This window comes from Eurypyga helias, unplaced genomic scaffold (genome assembly GCF_000690775.1).
Source record: "Eurypyga helias isolate BGI_N326 unplaced genomic scaffold, ASM69077v1 scaffold11000, whole genome shotgun sequence".
In the NCBI taxonomy this organism is placed as follows: domain Eukaryota; kingdom Metazoa; phylum Chordata; class Aves; order Eurypygiformes; family Eurypygidae; genus Eurypyga; species Eurypyga helias.
Window position 1 is genome coordinate 10804 of NW_010227630.1, and position 16924 is coordinate 27727.

Consider the following 16924-nt stretch of genomic DNA (forward strand, 5'->3'; position numbering starts at 1 on the left):
GCAGGCAAAGACAACTCTGGTGTGAATCATTTTGCTCCTCTGGTGTAGGAGGTGCCATGAAAAATGATTCAGGGGGAAGGGAAAAAAAAAAAAGCGAGAGTGAGAGGGAGTGTGTGTGCGCACAAATTAAGGTTGGGAAAGTGGGAGTGGTGTCAATGAGCAGGCAAGCTAACAGAGTCTTCTGCTCTGCAGCTTTTCACCACGGGTAGATAGTTCTTCGTGCTGTACCCCTTTCATTGATTTGTTTACCAGGATTATAGCCTTGCAAAGTAAGTACAGATTTTTTACTTCCTCTGATACTTTAATTAATGTCTAACTAATAGCTTACAAATTTCCATTGTGAAGCATAATCGTGTAGAGGGAGTGGGATAAGGAGATTTGTACAAAAAAGATATTATGTGGAATTAGAAGAGCAAAAAAGCCTTCCCAAACTACAATGTTTTGGTTTCATCCCAAAATTGCTGAATCTGCTATGCTGTATTTCTTCTCCCTGAAAAGATTCATTGGAGGCAGTGAATAGGATCTGACAGGTGAGACAGCAAGGGCTTTAGGAATTATTAAAATATGGTGGTTTATTGCAAATGGCTTTCCCTATATTAGAAAAAGCAGGTTGTGTATGATGGTGTGAAAATGCTCCATGTGTCATAAGTAGGATTTAGTCTGTTTTCTAAGTCTCTGTTACAGGGGAATGTTCCTCTCATTTTCTGCAGAGGTGTGTGTGCTCTGCTCTTTTTGCTTTATTAACCAAGTGACTAACCCGCCCTTGTTTAAAGGGAGGGGCAGGAACTTAGGTCCAGTAATTACCAATTTATTTTCAGTATGACCACTTAGTTTGAAGAATTCACTGGCTATGGAGATATAACAAAGCGTATTGCGCTGGCCTGTTGCTCGCCTTCCTTTCCTTTCTTTTCCTTTCCCTGCTATATAGCTGACATTGCTTTGCATTTTCCCCAAATATATGAGACGGTCTGCTCCCGCATCAGTCTGATGTCTCACATTCCTCACAGCGACGTCTGTTCAGAGGAAATTGTGTCCTTGTTGCCTAGCCAGGTAGTCTGCCCCTGGAGAATTGTCATTTGTGTAACGTAAAGAAGTAAGAAGAGACTTACAGAAGTCTCTTATTTCCTCTATATTTTGTGTTTGCCGAGTAAGAGCTGAAGTGGGGTCATGTTTAATGCTAGACCTGGTTTCACAGACCAATGCCTCACTCGTGAAGCTCGCGTGTGGGTTGTTTCTTATCCTTTATCCCCTCGGTGGAACTTTGTGTGGACTGGAGAAACTACGGTGCTGGCACTCACAGCTCCCGAGCTGTAAACCCCATCCATCCCCCCAGCACTGGAATGCCAGCACTGTCGACACTGTATCTGCCACAGGTTTCTTCTGGAAGGAGTGCTAAACCGAGACAAGAATAAAAGAAGTACTTATTCTGCTTTATCAGATTATTCCTACTTTATCGCTGACTTGACTTGTCAGACATTCCCACACAGACATTGCTATTCTCCTGATTATATTTATAAAAGATAAGCTATATTTAGTTTTTCTCTTAGTAAGCAGATAGTAAGCAAAGCTTCTCTGGTTTTGTTTTGTTTTGTTGTTGTTACAGTCAGGAGCGACTAAGCAAAAATGGTGTCTTACACCAATAAACAAGTTTATATCATGTTTTTTATAGACTGGTTTTATAGCCTTTCAGCTCCCTTCTGTATCTGAAAGTGTTTCTGCAACGCTGTGGCAGTCACAGTTTTAAGCAAAGCTGGGTGGATCACAAGCTACCTGTGCTTAGAAGATGCCCCAGTGCCGCGGGCCTCCCTGGAAATGCTGACATAGTGCTTTCCCGGGAAAGGAGGGACTCAGCAAGAATCCATGCAGCAAGCCTTTTTAAATTTTCATTTTCAGTTTTTGACTCCTCCCTGTTTGAGGGTTCCCCGTGATTACTGACTCTGGAGCTGCGTCTGGTTTCTAAGACTGCTAATGGGCAGGCAGCTAATGGGCTTTCCTCTTGACGGGAGCCGCAACCCTTGTCACTTGACTGGAACTGGCTTTAATGGAGTCCACAAGGCTTGGGGCCCTCAAGGCCGTAACGAGTTTCAAGGACTCGTAATGTTTAATACAGTAAATTCCTTTCAAGAGTATGAATGTCATGAGCTCCTACATACCATTAATTATTAACAAATGGAGCATAAAATACCAGGCTGACCAGGTGTGGTTGAAAAGGATGGTGGAATAGAAACTGGTTTTGGCTATCCAGCCCATCAATGAAGATTAAGGGTGAAACACCTTTTTTTTTTTTTTCCCCCACAAAAGAATGCTTTGAATGGGCATTATTTCAATAGCTGCATTAAAAGAAATAAATTGTAAGAGTGGGGAGCTTTACGACAACCAGAAACGGTTTCACTCAGCACAAAAATGCTTTGAGAGTATCAGCTTACTGGATGAACAAAAGGTAAATAAAAGCTTCACCACCAAATACCTTCCATTTTCCACACTAAAAAGCAGCATAGAAACTTTGTAGAAAATTATCCAACATGAACAGTATCCAACAGTTACCAATGAGGACAGAAATAAGAGTTTCTAAGTAATGGCATGCTTTTCACTGGCATAAGGAAGAAGTTTCATTTAATTTTGCAAAATTTCCCATTTGATTTCCTCACTCTGAATCTCTGGCTACCCAAGGAAGCGAAACACAGGTAGCACTTACACATCTTAAAATCACCTTAGGTTTGTCAGTATAACTGAACATACTGATGTTAGAATGACAGTGTAGCACTGGCAATATGAAGCCAGAAAGGAATAAGAAGTAGTTGTAAGTGGTTATGATTGCATATTGATTTTTAGCCTTTAAGGAAGATCCAGAGGCCTGAATAGGATAATATCAGGCCAGACAGCATTAAAGACTGATATTCTACGCCACTAGCAAATAAGATTTTATTCAGGTGGACTGCATGCCTCGTTCTGCATTGTGAGACTCTCCATATTATTTGTCTTCCTCAGGGTGGTAGATGTTGAATGACACATTCTTGGTTCCCTGAGTAATTTTCCACCAGCTCCTCGGTAAGAAATACCTGTGAAGTTGGTACTTGCCCCAGATCTTCAAATTTTATCTGGGCAAGGGTGCAGAGAGAGAGAGAAGGAGACGAAGTATACATATGCATTATGTGTTCATGTGTGAATGGTCGAGTTGATGGGGAAGATAAGATAGGTAGCCTATGCAAAGGAGTGTAAGAGACACACGCAGGCACAGAGGTGCATTGTCTGGGATGAGCAACTGCGGAGAGGCATTTTAAAGCATGATTTTACATTTGGTCCTTTGCCCATGTTGTTCCAAATTACTCCCACATCAGCAGTCTCAGTCCTTCAAATTTGTCTTAACTGCCTTTTGCCACTGTTCTGTCCAAAGCTCTCCTCCTTTAAGGTGTGTGCTGAGCCCACGGTTTCTGGCAAGCTTGACTTTTCTGGTAATTAGTTGCTTTCATGCGTGAGAAATCATGATCACATAAATGAGGGAGATGGTTGCGATGCTGGGCTGGCGCTTAGTTCTCCCTTTACACCCATAAGATCTCTGAGACGCGTTTCCTGAACCTCACTCTGACATCAGCTTGATGCCTGCTGACACTATAACATGGAATCTCACATGGATAAGCTCTCTTTACCAAGAAACTGCTGGGCACTGCCAGGCTGCTGGAAGATGGACAAGTCTGGCCAGATTCAGGGTTCTGGCTAAGTCTCCAGATGTTGCAAAATGTAATCCTCTATTTTATTTTATGTGGGGATAACTTTCTTCAGTGATATATATTTAATGTTTCTCCTCTCCAAGAAAAATTCCTTTTTTTTTTTTTCCTCCAGTGGGAGGGGGTTTGTTAGCAAGCAGTTTGTTGCTAATACCAACAGTCAGAACATTTCGAGAGAGTGCGGTGATGGCTATGTGTGCTTTTGAAACATGGATTTAAAAAGCCTTGGTTTTATGCCAGTTGTTGGGTGTGTGGCTCTTTTTTTTTTTTTTTTTTTACTTAGATTGTGCAATGCATTTCCGTAACCTTTTACACCTTTTAGTCCAAAACAAACCAGTTGCCAAATAAGCCGGTTGCTTTACCAAATGGATCCAAGAACATGTATAAGTTAATTAAAATAGAAACAAAGACATCTATTTTGTAAAAGGCTTTCTCTAATCCAACAGGCTTTACGAGTAAATCAGTGTTTTCTCTACCGTGTCGCAGTCAAATTATGCACCTGTTCTGTTACTCCCATAAAAATGTAAAAGTGCCGCAGATTGTTTGGAAGTCATTCACTTCCTGTCAAGTACCACAACTGCTCCACAGCATCTCTTTACAGTGGTGTCAGATGTTCAGCTAAGTTTGGGCAATGTGACACATTCATTCAAACAGGAGATTGTTCTAATTCAAAATGCCTTTCCAAACCAGGATGTGAGTGAATAGTGAAGGTAGGTACCTTGCTGGAGACTGTTCCCTGCCCATATGTTCCCTCTTCCCCTTTCTCACACCTTTCTGCTCTCACCCGCTGAGCTCTTCCCTAGCCAGGATGTGAATGATACACACTAGGTAGTAAGTGTTCAAGACTGCAGTATTAAGTAGTCAGTTACTGAAGAGAAATCCCTGTCCTTAAGGTGTTTCTCAAAAGATTAGCAAACCTACCAATTTAAAAAATAGCTGATTTTCCTTTTCACAGTAGGTTAAAGTAGGACCTCAAAATCTTCAGTGTCACAGCCTGAAATGCAAATGTAAATAGGTATGTGTTTGGATAAGTACACACCTTTTAAAATCACCCCTCCACACCATATTTATTCCACTCTTTCGGCATTTTTCCTGAAGAGGGCAAATGCTGGAGATACTGTTTTTGTTCTGTGTGAAATCCCATGCCTTTTGAAATCTCTCCGAACATTCGTATTTTCCATTTCCTTTCTGTCTCTATCAATAGCTTTGATGGAGCTGTTTAACACCACTGGCAACAGACTGCCCTTTTTTATAGGGATACATGATACTGGGGGCAGAGTACTGCCAAATTCACTGTGCCAAAGGGGTTGTCTTCTGTGTGCTTGCTGGTCTAAAGCCAGACTTGTGCTATTGACTGAAATTCTGTGGTTCACCCTTGTTAGCTCGAATCCACACAAATGTGCTTACACCAAAATGCAATTTCAAGTATGTGAAAGCAGTCTGGAAGATGGGAATACTTAGTGGCTTTCCCAGGTCATAGACTGCAGCAACTGTCCCTTGGGCACCATCCTTCCCATTCCCGACTGCACAGATCATCTAACAGCCCTGTGGCAATTGCAGTTCTTCAGAACAGCTAGTAAAATATTTGCAGTTTAAAAAGTGTAAGTGACAAGCGGGCACACGGTATTATCTGTTTAGGAGGCTTCTCCTAAGTTTCTAGGACAATGTCAACCTACAGGACCAGAGAACATCCTGGAGACTTCTAGCAAGGCTATGGAGAATGGGGAATCATCCCTCAGAGGAAGGATGTGTACCAAAGCTAAAGCCTTAATGAACAATTAGCCACAAAGCAAGGGACAGGAAAGGTTATGCGACTATTAAAAGCCTGTCTGAGAGCCAGGAGAGCCCAGAGCATAGGCGAAGTACGCTATAAGTGGGCACATTTTAAGAGTACCGATTAAAACCAGATTAAATTCATATGTGATCCAAATTGAGTCCATATGCATGGGTCACCTTGACCTACCCAGATTTCCCCAAGTGCTGCTGGTAACTCCGGCTCCATGTAACACGTGGCATTGCCAGCTGTCACTTGAGGATGATGGCTATTACTGAACCACTTGCGTTATCCTTGGTTGGACATGGATGAGACCTTACCTGCTCCTCAGGAGCTGCAGCATGCCCTGAAGCTGTGTGGGCTCGGTCAGGCCGTCTTCTCCTCTCCCTGAAGGTTCAAGCTGCTCAGTCCCCATACTGGAGTCCAGCCTCCTTCCATGCTCTGACCCAGCCCCACCACAGCAGGAGCTGGAATTACACTCTGAATCATCTCTCTTTGCCCTTTTCTGTTTCAGGATGACAATGGATGCTCTGCAACTAGCGAACACTGCCTTTGCAGTCGATGTGTTCAAAAAACTGTGCGAGAAGGACAAAACAGCCAATATTATTTTCGCCCCCCTGTGTACCTCAACGTCTCTGGCTCTGGCCTATAAAGCTACGAAAGGGGATACTGCAGACCAAATGAAACAGGTAAGCTGTCAGCATCCTGTTCTGTGGCTGCACAATTATATTGCTGTCAGAGGTGGTTTTCTTATTTGTTCTTGTTAATATTCTGCTGGATGTATGGTTCCCTTGTAAGCCAGGCTGCAAGCCATCCATCTGAAATTCCTGAACTGTTCCACACTCCATAGCCCCACACAGCAAAAGAGGTTGAAAATCTGGCATAAAGGAAAAGCTTTCTCACGTGTGTACAAGGTTGGAAGGGGACATGGCAGAGTCCTCAACAGCTGTAGGAAAGCCCTATCTCCTTTTAGCATAGTGTTGATTGTGGCTGAAAGTTACAGTCAAGATCACTGTGTTTTCTGGATAATTGCTTTTTCATTATTCAAGAATGCCTAAGCTTTACGGAATTGGAAATAATTTGGCCATTATCTGCCAGCAGCGAGTATGCTTAGCAGCCCTATCCGTGGCATTGCCCCTTACTCCAGCCATACTGCTCAGAGGAGGCGGGTGCCACAGAAGAGGGCAGAGTTTCGACCATGTTCCTCCTTACAAGCAGCTCATGGTGTCCAAGGGGTTTCCAACACCATGACGCAACATGGCAGTGAAGATGCAGTCGGTTTGTTGCGCTCGCTCTGCGGTGCAGCGAGGCAGCCTGGCAGCCTCTTCTGCTGTCTCTGTGTAAGCAGAGATTTGCCTAGCTCCTTTTCATCCCAGGGAGGGTGCCTGCGGTTTCCGCAGTTATCTAAAGGTGGATAAGAAGCAAATTCAGTATGCATTTATGTGCTGATTATCACCTGGCTCTGAGGATGTTCTGCATATTTGAATGTATTCCTCCTTGTACTTCCTCGTTCATTGAAGGTACTCCTGATCGCAGCCTCCTGTGCCCCCACTCATGCCACAGATCACTATGAGTCTTCTGCTCTTCACAGACCTGCACAGCAGTATATTCATCAAGAACTTCCAGGCATAACAGACTTTTCCAAACAGCATTGGGTTTTTTTTTCCTTTTTTTTCTTTAAATATAAAAAATAACTCTAGACTTTTTTTTTTTAAAATTTAAATGACACCCTGCAGCTTCCTCACCATTTCAACATTCAAGCATATTGTCTCTCTAATGGGAGAGTTCAAAATACTAACCTACCTTTAATTTCATTTTCACTTGTGCCTGCAATTTGCTTTGAACCATCCCATAATAAGTTAATGTACACATCCACCAACGGACCTCTGTTACACAAGCGCGTTTATGTTTCATATTTCTCAAGTGGTAGATCACAAGCACGTTTATGGTTCACATTTCTCAAGTGTCATATAAAAAGTGCTGACTACAGGTACTAAGGAGAACTCGGAATGTTTTTAACTGTAATATCTCCTATTTTTCATGTCTATTCTAGCTTCTGCCTGCCCCTGAGTTTGTGCTTGGGTTTTAAATACTAGATCTGAAAGGAGCCAGACTGGCAGTCTTACAAACGTGTGCCAAGAGCTCTCCCAGGTAGAGAAGTTGCAGTGTCGCAGCTTTCTCCCCACACACAGTTCCCAGGCACTATGCAGCTTGCACTAAGAAGCTTTCTGCACTCGACGTGCTAGGAAATAAAACTGCTGGGGGAAAAGGAAATAAGTAGAGAAAGTTGTTTCTGAGGAAATGACTGTGGAGGGTGGCCGTGAGAGCTGTGCTGCTGCTGTGTCCTCGGGAGCTTATTTCCTTCTGCTCCCACAGGACAAGGAGAGCGGAAGGCACGGAGGGGTGTAAGGCAGAGCAGCAATTTCTTGTGTCTGTGACGATGCGTTCAGGGAAAAAGAGCAGGAGAGCGGGACAAAGGGAAAAGAAGGTCACTAGGGCCTGCTATGCCTCATGTGGGAATTTGAGACAGGTGGGGAGGGTTGGGCCTGTAATCAAATAGCCACCATCAAAGACTCTGTAATAGGCAGGCATTAGAAGTCCAATTCATACTCACAGGGTTATTTTCAAACAAAACCAGCAGAAACCTCTCACCTCTGGTGCCTAAAAGCAGGGAGTTTTAGGTCCCCTCAGCACTTCCTAGAACAGGACTTGTCATTCCCAGGAGCTGGAAGATGGCCATAAGTGGGTCAGCAGCCTGACCTCCAGCTCATGCTTTGTCTGCCAAAACAGGCATAGTTATCTGATCAATTTTTGCTGAAATACCATGTGATGTCATGTATCAGTCACAGCAATCAGACAACCTGATAATCTGTATTGTGGCTTAACTCCGGCTAGCAAAATACCACCCAGCACAATCTGTTAAGCATTTTTAAAGGTGTAGCCCACTTCTAGAGTGGAGACTAATCGGGACCCTCATTTATCTGACTTAAAAGCTCCAGGTTTTTGGACAGGAACGGCAGTTTGGTGAGGACATTGTGACTCCATACTACAAAATTTCAGTTGACTAAGCCACCATCACGAGCATGAACTGCCCTATTGATTCCTTTGGACTGCTCACAGGAAAGAAATGCATGTGGTTAAGTTCTGGTAGAATCAGGTTTTACATTTATGTAAGGATGTCAAACAAATAAATTATTTTTAAGTAACAACAGAGAGACGCTGTGTTATTAGCTTAAATATGGAAAGCCACAGCTCTGGTCACAAACTAGCATTCTTTTTCACTAAGCTGTTAGGATTGTTTCTCTAATAATAATAAAAAAAGATGCTTAGTGTTTTATTGTCTTAATTTAACAGGTACTCCATTTACAAGATGTCAAAGATGCTTCTTTCGGGTTTCAAACTGTAACTTCAGATGTCGCCAAACTCAGCTCTTTCTTTGCGCTGAAAATGATCAAACGTCTCTTTGTAGAAAAGTCTCTTAATCCCATCACAGTAAGTACTGCAGAAAAGCCCTGGTGCTATGAATGGCTTGGCCAGCATGTTGACGGGTTATGGCGTCAGACTGCGATGTTATTTACAGTAAATCCTCTCACTTTTGGCTGTTACTTGCCTAGACTCAGGCGATGAACAACATAATATTCTCTGCTGACGTAAACGTTTGTAGGAGGATGAGTGTGCTGCTTGACCCCAAGCGTTGCAACTATTACAACATTTCTAATTCTTTTAATTCTTTTATTAACACGCTTTAGGTCAGTAGGCGCAGTAGATTTATAATGCAACATAGCTTCTATGCCACATCAAGGTCTGTGCACTGTAAAGTATAAGTGAAAAGGAGTTTTAAAAAAACTTGGCAGTGCAAGTGTGTGTCCAGTTCACACACCCAAGTAATTCCTGCATACGCTGTAGCTTTCTTAATCTGTCTGAGGAGGCAGAAGCCTCACCACTGAAACAACACAAGTGAGGAAGGTGTTGTTTGGCTTATAACTTATGGACCTTGCAGGTAACTGAGAAAAATATGGGGTGTTTTTTTTTTCCCGAAAGTTGTCTTTGAATAGGGCCCCAAGCAAGGACAACAGAAAACTGAACGTGCTTAAATGATGCTATAATCAGAGTGCCTGCTGGTCAGCCTCTGCTACAGCAAAGGCCAGTACCCATCCACAACAACACACATCTCATCTGGTGAGGACAGACACGATGTGAGCAGCCTTGCGCCCTTTATCTCAGCCCTCTCTCTTACCCAGGCCTGGACTGAGGGTTGTTTTATCCTTTCAAACTCTGGCAATGTGGTCACTGCTGCAACACCAAAGTTACTTTAGCTGCTGATGTAACAGCAGTGGACTGAAGACAACCTTGGCAGTGATGTGCCGAACGCAGCTGTACATCCTGGCTGTCACCCGCTGTTATTTAACAGTTGTCCATCATAACAAACTCCCCAACTAGCCCATGGTGAAGCTCAGGATGCTGATGTTGCAGGCTATGTAACGAGTCACTGAGTGGATGGCGTTTAACCAAGGATGACTTTGGTACCTTGTGTCTTGCAGGACTTTGTCAACTCCACAAAGAGGCCTTTTCCATCTCAACTGGAATTAGTGGATTTCAAAGAAAAAACTGAGGAAACCCGACAGAAGATTAACAAATCTCTTTCAGAGCTAACTGATGGTGAGTACAGCTTAACCGTGGGGATGCCTCATTGAAGACAGTGATCTTTCTCGTTGTGACACCTCTCTACTACTACTTCTAGAAATAAATGCATAGTGAAAGCAGTAGCACCAGACCTATTATTTGGATTCTTGAGGATTAGCAACGTCAGCCTGTTTTGAAATCACTAACTTTACTACTGCAGCACTTCTGTAAGTGGAAATGTGAGACTGACCTTGCATTAGCCTGGGGGAAAGCTGCTCACATTTGATGGCAGCAGCGCGGTTTGGCAGAACGACAGCTCCTGGCTGTGGAGCTCTACAAACATCTGACATCAATACATCAAACCCAGGCCCTGGTTTCCTTTAAAAGTTTTATTGTAATGGGAAGTACTTGCTGGACTCTGAATTTCAGGCTGCTAGTTTACAGCTCGGCTTACCTCAGCTCATCTGCTCTTGCCAGCAAGGCCGCAGATGTGCATCTCCTCCCCGCCTTCCTGTGGGAATGGGTTCCAGGCACTTCTCCCACCGTGTGGCTAAGCCACCAGCTGCTGGGCCGAGTCATGGAGATGCCCATCATTGACCATGTGGGTCCCCGGGCAGAATCTGCCCAGTCTGTGGGGGGCAGAAGCCCAGCCCTGGCCCATGCGAGCACGCGCAGCCCATAACAGAGGCTGAGGCCTGTGCGGGAGTCGCTGCTGGGTCAGCTGTTGCCTGTTTCTCTCGTGTGGTAGAAATACAACATGGGTGCATGAGCTTGGTCCTTGCCCAGCTGGCGCAGGTGCCCATGTGGAAGCACCTTGCCCTGCCTCTGCATTTCGTGCATGAAGGCAGGACTTGCCTCCCTCAGTGCTCTCAATTCAGTGTCTTTTATGACAGGGCTTGAAGAGGTCTAAACCAGAGCGAGGCCGGGGGCAACATTTCCCTATCCTTTTTGAAGTCAGTAGCAGTATTTGGTTATGAACTGTAATCAGAGCAGAATTTTTTATTATCCTGGTTATTTTATTCTCATCTATCAGTCTAGAAATGAGTAGCTGCTAATCTGGAACTTCCCTTCAAGCCTTGCTTTCCAGATGACAAATGCTTTTTCTCTTACACCCACTGAATGTCACTGAAAATTCAGTACCTTCTTTAAGGTACTGATCGAAAGAGGTAGGCATATTTTTGATTCCATGCTATATAAGCCAAGAAAACATGTCATTTGCAAGATCTGCCTTGGTCCCTAAGCCCATTTCAAACGTTAAGCTGCAACTTCGAGTAAGTGCTTCTTTTTGGAATTTTCCTTTAGAATATTTTATCTGTGAGGTGTAGGACACAAATGTTTTAATTCCGTGAATTGTTTCCGTATTCAGTTGAAGGAATCGATATACTGATAATGTACTGTTGTATTAACAACCACCTTAAACCTGTTCACAGGCAAAATGGAGCATATTTTGAATGAGGATAGTGTAAGTGACCAGACTCAGATCCTCCTAGTTAATGCAGCTTATTTTGTCACCAACTGGATGAAGAAGTTCCCAGAGGCAGACATCAAAGAATGTCCTTTTAAAATCAACAAGGTATGCTGTGTGTGTGGGGGAAAAAAAAAAAAAAAAAGAGTACTGTTTCCACTCAAGACAATGCAAACTTTGAGCTAAGGATATCCCAAAAAGAGAAAATGAGAAATGTTTATAATTACCTTGGCATTCTTAGAGTCTGTCTAAACCTATATGCTGTTGCAAGGATCCCTAAACCAGTTTGCTTGTCACATCATTTTAAAACTTTGATGGTGCTTTTATATCCATCTTTCAAATGCCCAGCGTGAAAACACTCTCCTGTTAGTATATTCAAACAGGAGCTAAGTACAAGAGACCAGAAGCAGCCATTGCCTACAAGAGATGCATCATGGGTAGTTCTTCCAAGGGATTGCAGCCTGTACCAGAGGCTGCATCCCAAAACCAGAAGGGGTGAAGCACAAAGCGTCGCATTTCCTGTGGTCACAGAGCTAGTGAAGCACCTACACCCGTGGGGTGTCTTTGAGTATACCCCATAGGTGCCTGGCCCTGTGCACATCAGGGATGGCACCCCAGCAATTTCCCTCTTTCCACTCAGGCTCAGGACTGCAGCCCTCTGCACATCAGCCCTGCTTAGCCACGAGGTCCAAGTGGGTGCAGCACCCGTGGCTGTTGCCTTCAGGAATATGTGACCAGTGGTGAATGTTGTGATCAGTCAACTTCAAACTGAGATATAAAGCTGGGCAACATTTGTGAGATAGAGATTATACTCCAGATACATACATACATACATATATATATACATGTGTTTGGGAAAAGTTGGAGTTTCAGGTGCACTGAAAATATTAATAAATTACTACATCAGCCAACAGTTTCAGCTAAAAAATTATACAACCAACACTAGAATTTTTAAGTGAAACATCTCAAGCTTTTTTTTTTTTCTTCCCCCTGGAGTAACATTTTTCTCTTGAACTTGAATTTTAAATGAGTTTCCAGGTGAAGAGAACACTTTGTAAATCTTCCCTATGAAATAGTTTTGTTTTGCTGCACTCATGAAAAGCAAAGACATAGGGCTTTAGGTAAGCCTGAAATTTCTTCTTACTCTGTTTCAGCTCCTGAACCCAAATATCAATTATTCCTACGAACAGCTTGACCCTCACTGTTGAGATGTGGTCAGTGTTTGACACTTACTTTGGCACTTACATTACGATGCCCTCTAGACAGTATAGTTTGTAGCACTCAGTGGAACAGGCACAAAGGGCCACCGATATTAGGTAAATTTCTCTTTTAAGGCACATCCCCAGCACTATTGTATTAAGTAGAATTCTGTTCCACTTTTCTTTGGAAAGCTGCCTACTGTAAAAAGCCAACAGGGTCTCTTGCAGCTGGTTTCATTCCCTATGAAAGCCAACAAATTCTCCAATGGTAACTGAATGTACCACTTCCAGGCAAGCTTACAAACTTTCCTCTCTTGCCATCTTCTTTGTGAATTAAAAGCAGTGCTAGATTGTTTCCTCTGTGTTTTGCAGACTCAAACTAAACCAGTGCAGATGATGAATCTGGAAGCTACATTTTGCCTGGGCTATGTGAAAGAATTAAATGTTGCTATCCTTGAGCTTCCATGCCTCAACAAACATATAAGCATGCTCATTCTGCTGCCCAAAGAGATTGAAGATGAGACCACTGGCTTGGAGCAGGTGAGAGAAAAAAAATAGAAGTGGTACGATGCTTCCCATGGAAACAGACACTTATAATATCATACGCTCATGGAAGGCTTTTGTTATGTAGATGCTGTATAGAAGGAAACAAAAAGTAAGTTTCCTGTGAATTTACCTTCTCACTCTGCTTCTCTGTCATATTTGTCATGTCATAATTGTGACATGATTCTTCCCACTGTGGCCAAGTGTGAGGTTGTGAACGTGACTTTGTTCTAGATAGGGCGTGCATAGAGGACACCACAAAGGGCAGAAGGTGCCCATGATGCACTTTAGGAATATGCATCAGTTTGAAAATCTGGACCCAAAAAAATATTTTTCATCTTAAGATTTTTTTTTTTTGCTTTACTAAAGTGCTTAAAGTCATACTCACGGGGCACTCACAAGTACCCAATACTTTATTTACTCTGTTGTCTTCATTTATTTCAGTTGACATGTGTCTGTGATTTATTTTACTAAGGTCTTGCGCTCCTTGAAGTTTTAACTTCTGGCAGAGATGCCTGAAAATGAGCCATTTTTTATTATAATTGCACATAAATTTGAAAACGAATAAGGAATTTCCTAAAGAACAGCTATTTCTTATGTCATTTCTCAATGAAAATTTTGGAACATATTTTCACCTCTTCAAAGTTTAAGGATTAAGTGACAGATGATGATGCCAGTCTCCTTTGTAATGTGCTGCAACTGGCCACAAATTTTAAAGGCAGGTGGAATCTGCCTTTGCAGCTGTAAGGTATATATGTACCTTTATATGTAGGAGTAAATTAACAGAACACACGTATCTTAAAATGCAAGTGAGGCCTCTCCTGGTAACAATTTGTTGTAGCCCCAGATTTTGCCTCCTTACTTCCCAGTTTTAAAAAAATTGCTCAAACAGCTGCATGATTGATTGAGATCAGGCTTTGGATTTGGAGTCCCTTTCTGTCCCAAATACCAGCAATTTCGTTACTCTCTAGGATAAGGAAGCAAGACTTCTGGATCTGCCAGTTGGCTGGGTGTAACCTGGGTAGGGACTGTCTTTCTCAGGTTCCTTCATGTGGTTGTTGAGGTGACTGCCTAGCAAAAGCTTGTAAGGGGCTAATAGTCAGAGCATGCACGTACAGTGGGTGTTGCTCCAGAGGCCTGTCCTATGGATTAAATCATACTTGCATCAGTATAACCGGGAGTATGTTAACCCTGAATTCCCAGTTGGGAATTCAAAAGCAAATTGGACTTTATATTTTGGGGACTTGATAGGACTGGAAAGTCCAGGAATGGTCTTTTTTTTCTTCTCTCTTTCCTTGGACTGCTCATTAATTTCCTTTGTTCCTTTATGTCTTCAGCTGGAAAAGGCACTCACCACTGAGACATTATTACAGTGGACCAATCCCAGCATGATGGCCAACACCAAAGTGAATGTATTTCTTCCGAAGTTTAGCGTGGAAGGTGATTATGACCTGAAGCCACTTCTGGAAAGCCTGGGAATGACAAATGTCTTCAATGAGAGCACGTCAGATTTCTCTGAGATGTGTGAGACAAAAGGTGTGGTTTTGTCAAAGATCATCCATAAAGTCTCTTTGGAAGTGACTGAACAAGGTGGCGAGTCCTGGGAGGTACCAGGATATCGGATTCTGCAACACAAAGATGAATTTAAAGCTGACCATCCATTCATCTTTTTGTTCAGGCACAACAAAACCCGCAACGTGATTCTTTCAGGCCGATTCTGTTCCCCTTAAGTAGTGTGTATTCGTTATGAAAAAGCACAGCTACATTTATGGTGGTGCATGATCCTGTAAAGCTTGGCATCCTACTATCACCTTTGAAAGGAAATCTAAGAGGTTCATGTATCAGCTGGGTAACACAATGTACTCTACATATGCAGCAGAACTAGTTCATCTCCTTGTGTTTCATCCCCTTAAGCCGAAGGATTCCCACTGTGAAGAACACATCTCATTTCACTGAGAAGTACCCCAGCTTCAGCAACAACTGTATTTTGTTCCTCTGTGACATCTTTTTCCCCAAACGAAGTGAACTGAGAGCCTGTTTTAGATACACCGGGAGTCAGAAAGAGCTCTGGGAGGTAACAGCTACGTTCCTGCTCCCTAGCCAAACTGCTCTCCCTCATGACCACGCCCTGTGGATTCCTACTGCCTAGAAGGGGAAAATGTGGGCATGTGGTGTGATAGCCCCTCCCTGTACCTGGCTTCATGGTGGTCCAAGGTGCCCCACCGGACCCTGCCAATGCCTAGTGAAACAGCGAGCGCGTTCTGCAGCGTAGCTAGGCAATTCAGGCCAGCGCCGGAGTTTGCATCTGTGAAACAGCAGCTGCACCGAGGCCTATGGATGCAAGAGGCAATAATCATGGTGACAAAATGTATATAGCCAGAAGACTCTTCAGTGGGAGTTACATCAGTTTATTTATTGGGGAGGTTGGACTCTGCTGCGTGGGATTTTTTGACTCATTGCTCTTCAGACATGGAAGAGGGGACCAGTTCACTGCAGCTATGAGGAGCCCTGTTGTATATATACTGAGAAAAAGAACATTATGCAATTCTAGGAGAGAAAACAGTTGGATTAATACTGGAAATGCCACACTCTTCACACACAGATTATCTGCCATTTCTAATTCTGTATTCAGCATTATGGAGACTCCATACAATTACTTAATATCTGAGGCATGAGAAAGAAATAAGGACTTCAACTTGAGTGAAATTAACATTGTAATTACCAGTCTCCAAATTCCATATGAAATCATGGTAATCAGATTTCATTTCTATCTAAAGACTGACTGCTGCATATGTTCAGTACTGGTTTACCTAATTACTGTTCAGAATAAAGCACTATAAAAGCGGTGTCAAGCGTCTGCAATACCTGCAGTGTCTGTGTGTTCACTTTTGTATGTTCACTGACAGCATCAGTGTTCACTCTTGACCTCCAATATATTATAGGAATGGAAATGGACAGATTCACTTAGGCCACAAAGTCAAAATAAAGAACTAAATCAATGTCTGGATTGCCCTTCGGGACCACATGATTATAGTTCCCAGTAAGGACTATGTTACTACCTGGTCACAATACACAGGGAATTCAGTTATGTATCCTCAAAAAAGGGAAGCATTTTATTTGAGAACTGCTTGGTGCTTCAGGTCTAAAAGAAACTGGAAAGAGATTTCCAAATGGGAACGTGCAACCCTTAATATGCATACTTCTAACACCAGAGAACACCATGGGAGTTATTGTGAATTTGGAAACAGGAATTCTGTTCGGATTCCCCATCTTGCCAACCAGTGAGAAGCCTTTAGTCACAATGGTTCAGGGTTTTACTGGTTTCCTTCCCTCCGAGGATCTTTAATGGGCTCTAACACATTTTAATATCAGGGGGTTAACTGGAGTCATTGGCCCATATCTTTGAAGGTACTGAGGAGACTGACTTCCACCAAAAAACAATGGGAGGTGAGACCCTGCAGAGCGCTGGGGGTCTTTGCTGATGTGCCTCATGAGCGTCTGATACACGGAGCGTAGTCAGAAGAAGAATGTAAAATAGAACTATTGCTTTGCAGCCCATCCAGTCTGAGAAGCAGTTGCCTGCAAACATCAATAC

At 43.0% G+C, this 16924-nt stretch overlaps 1 protein-coding gene across 1 annotated transcript; it reads left to right on the plus strand.

Moving 5' to 3' along the window:
• The first annotated feature begins 201 nt into the window (after positions 1 to 201).
• Positions 202 to 15059, plus strand: SERPINB5 (serpin peptidase inhibitor, clade B (ovalbumin), member 5). The gene is made up of 7 exons (XM_010156861.1): positions 202 to 269; positions 6014 to 6188; positions 8854 to 8991; positions 10041 to 10158; positions 11553 to 11695; positions 13159 to 13326; positions 14667 to 15059. The coding sequence occupies exons 2-7, from the start codon at positions 6015 to 6017 to the stop codon at positions 15057 to 15059; spliced, it is 1134 nt and encodes a 377-aa protein (XP_010155163.1). The 5' UTR covers positions 202 to 269; position 6014.
• Positions 15060 to 16924: the final 1865 nt, after the last annotated feature.

Coding starts and splice junctions, on each gene's coding strand:
- SERPINB5 (XM_010156861.1), top strand. CDS start 6,015: ATGACAATGGATGCTCTGCAACTAGCGAACACTGCCTTTGCAGTCGAT. Junction 6,189..8,853: donor CTGCAGACCAAATGAAACAG/GTAAGCTGTCAG, acceptor TTAATTTAACAG/GTACTCCATTTACAAGATGT. Junction 8,992..10,040: donor AGTCTCTTAATCCCATCACA/GTAAGTACTGCA, acceptor TGTGTCTTGCAG/GACTTTGTCAACTCCACAAA.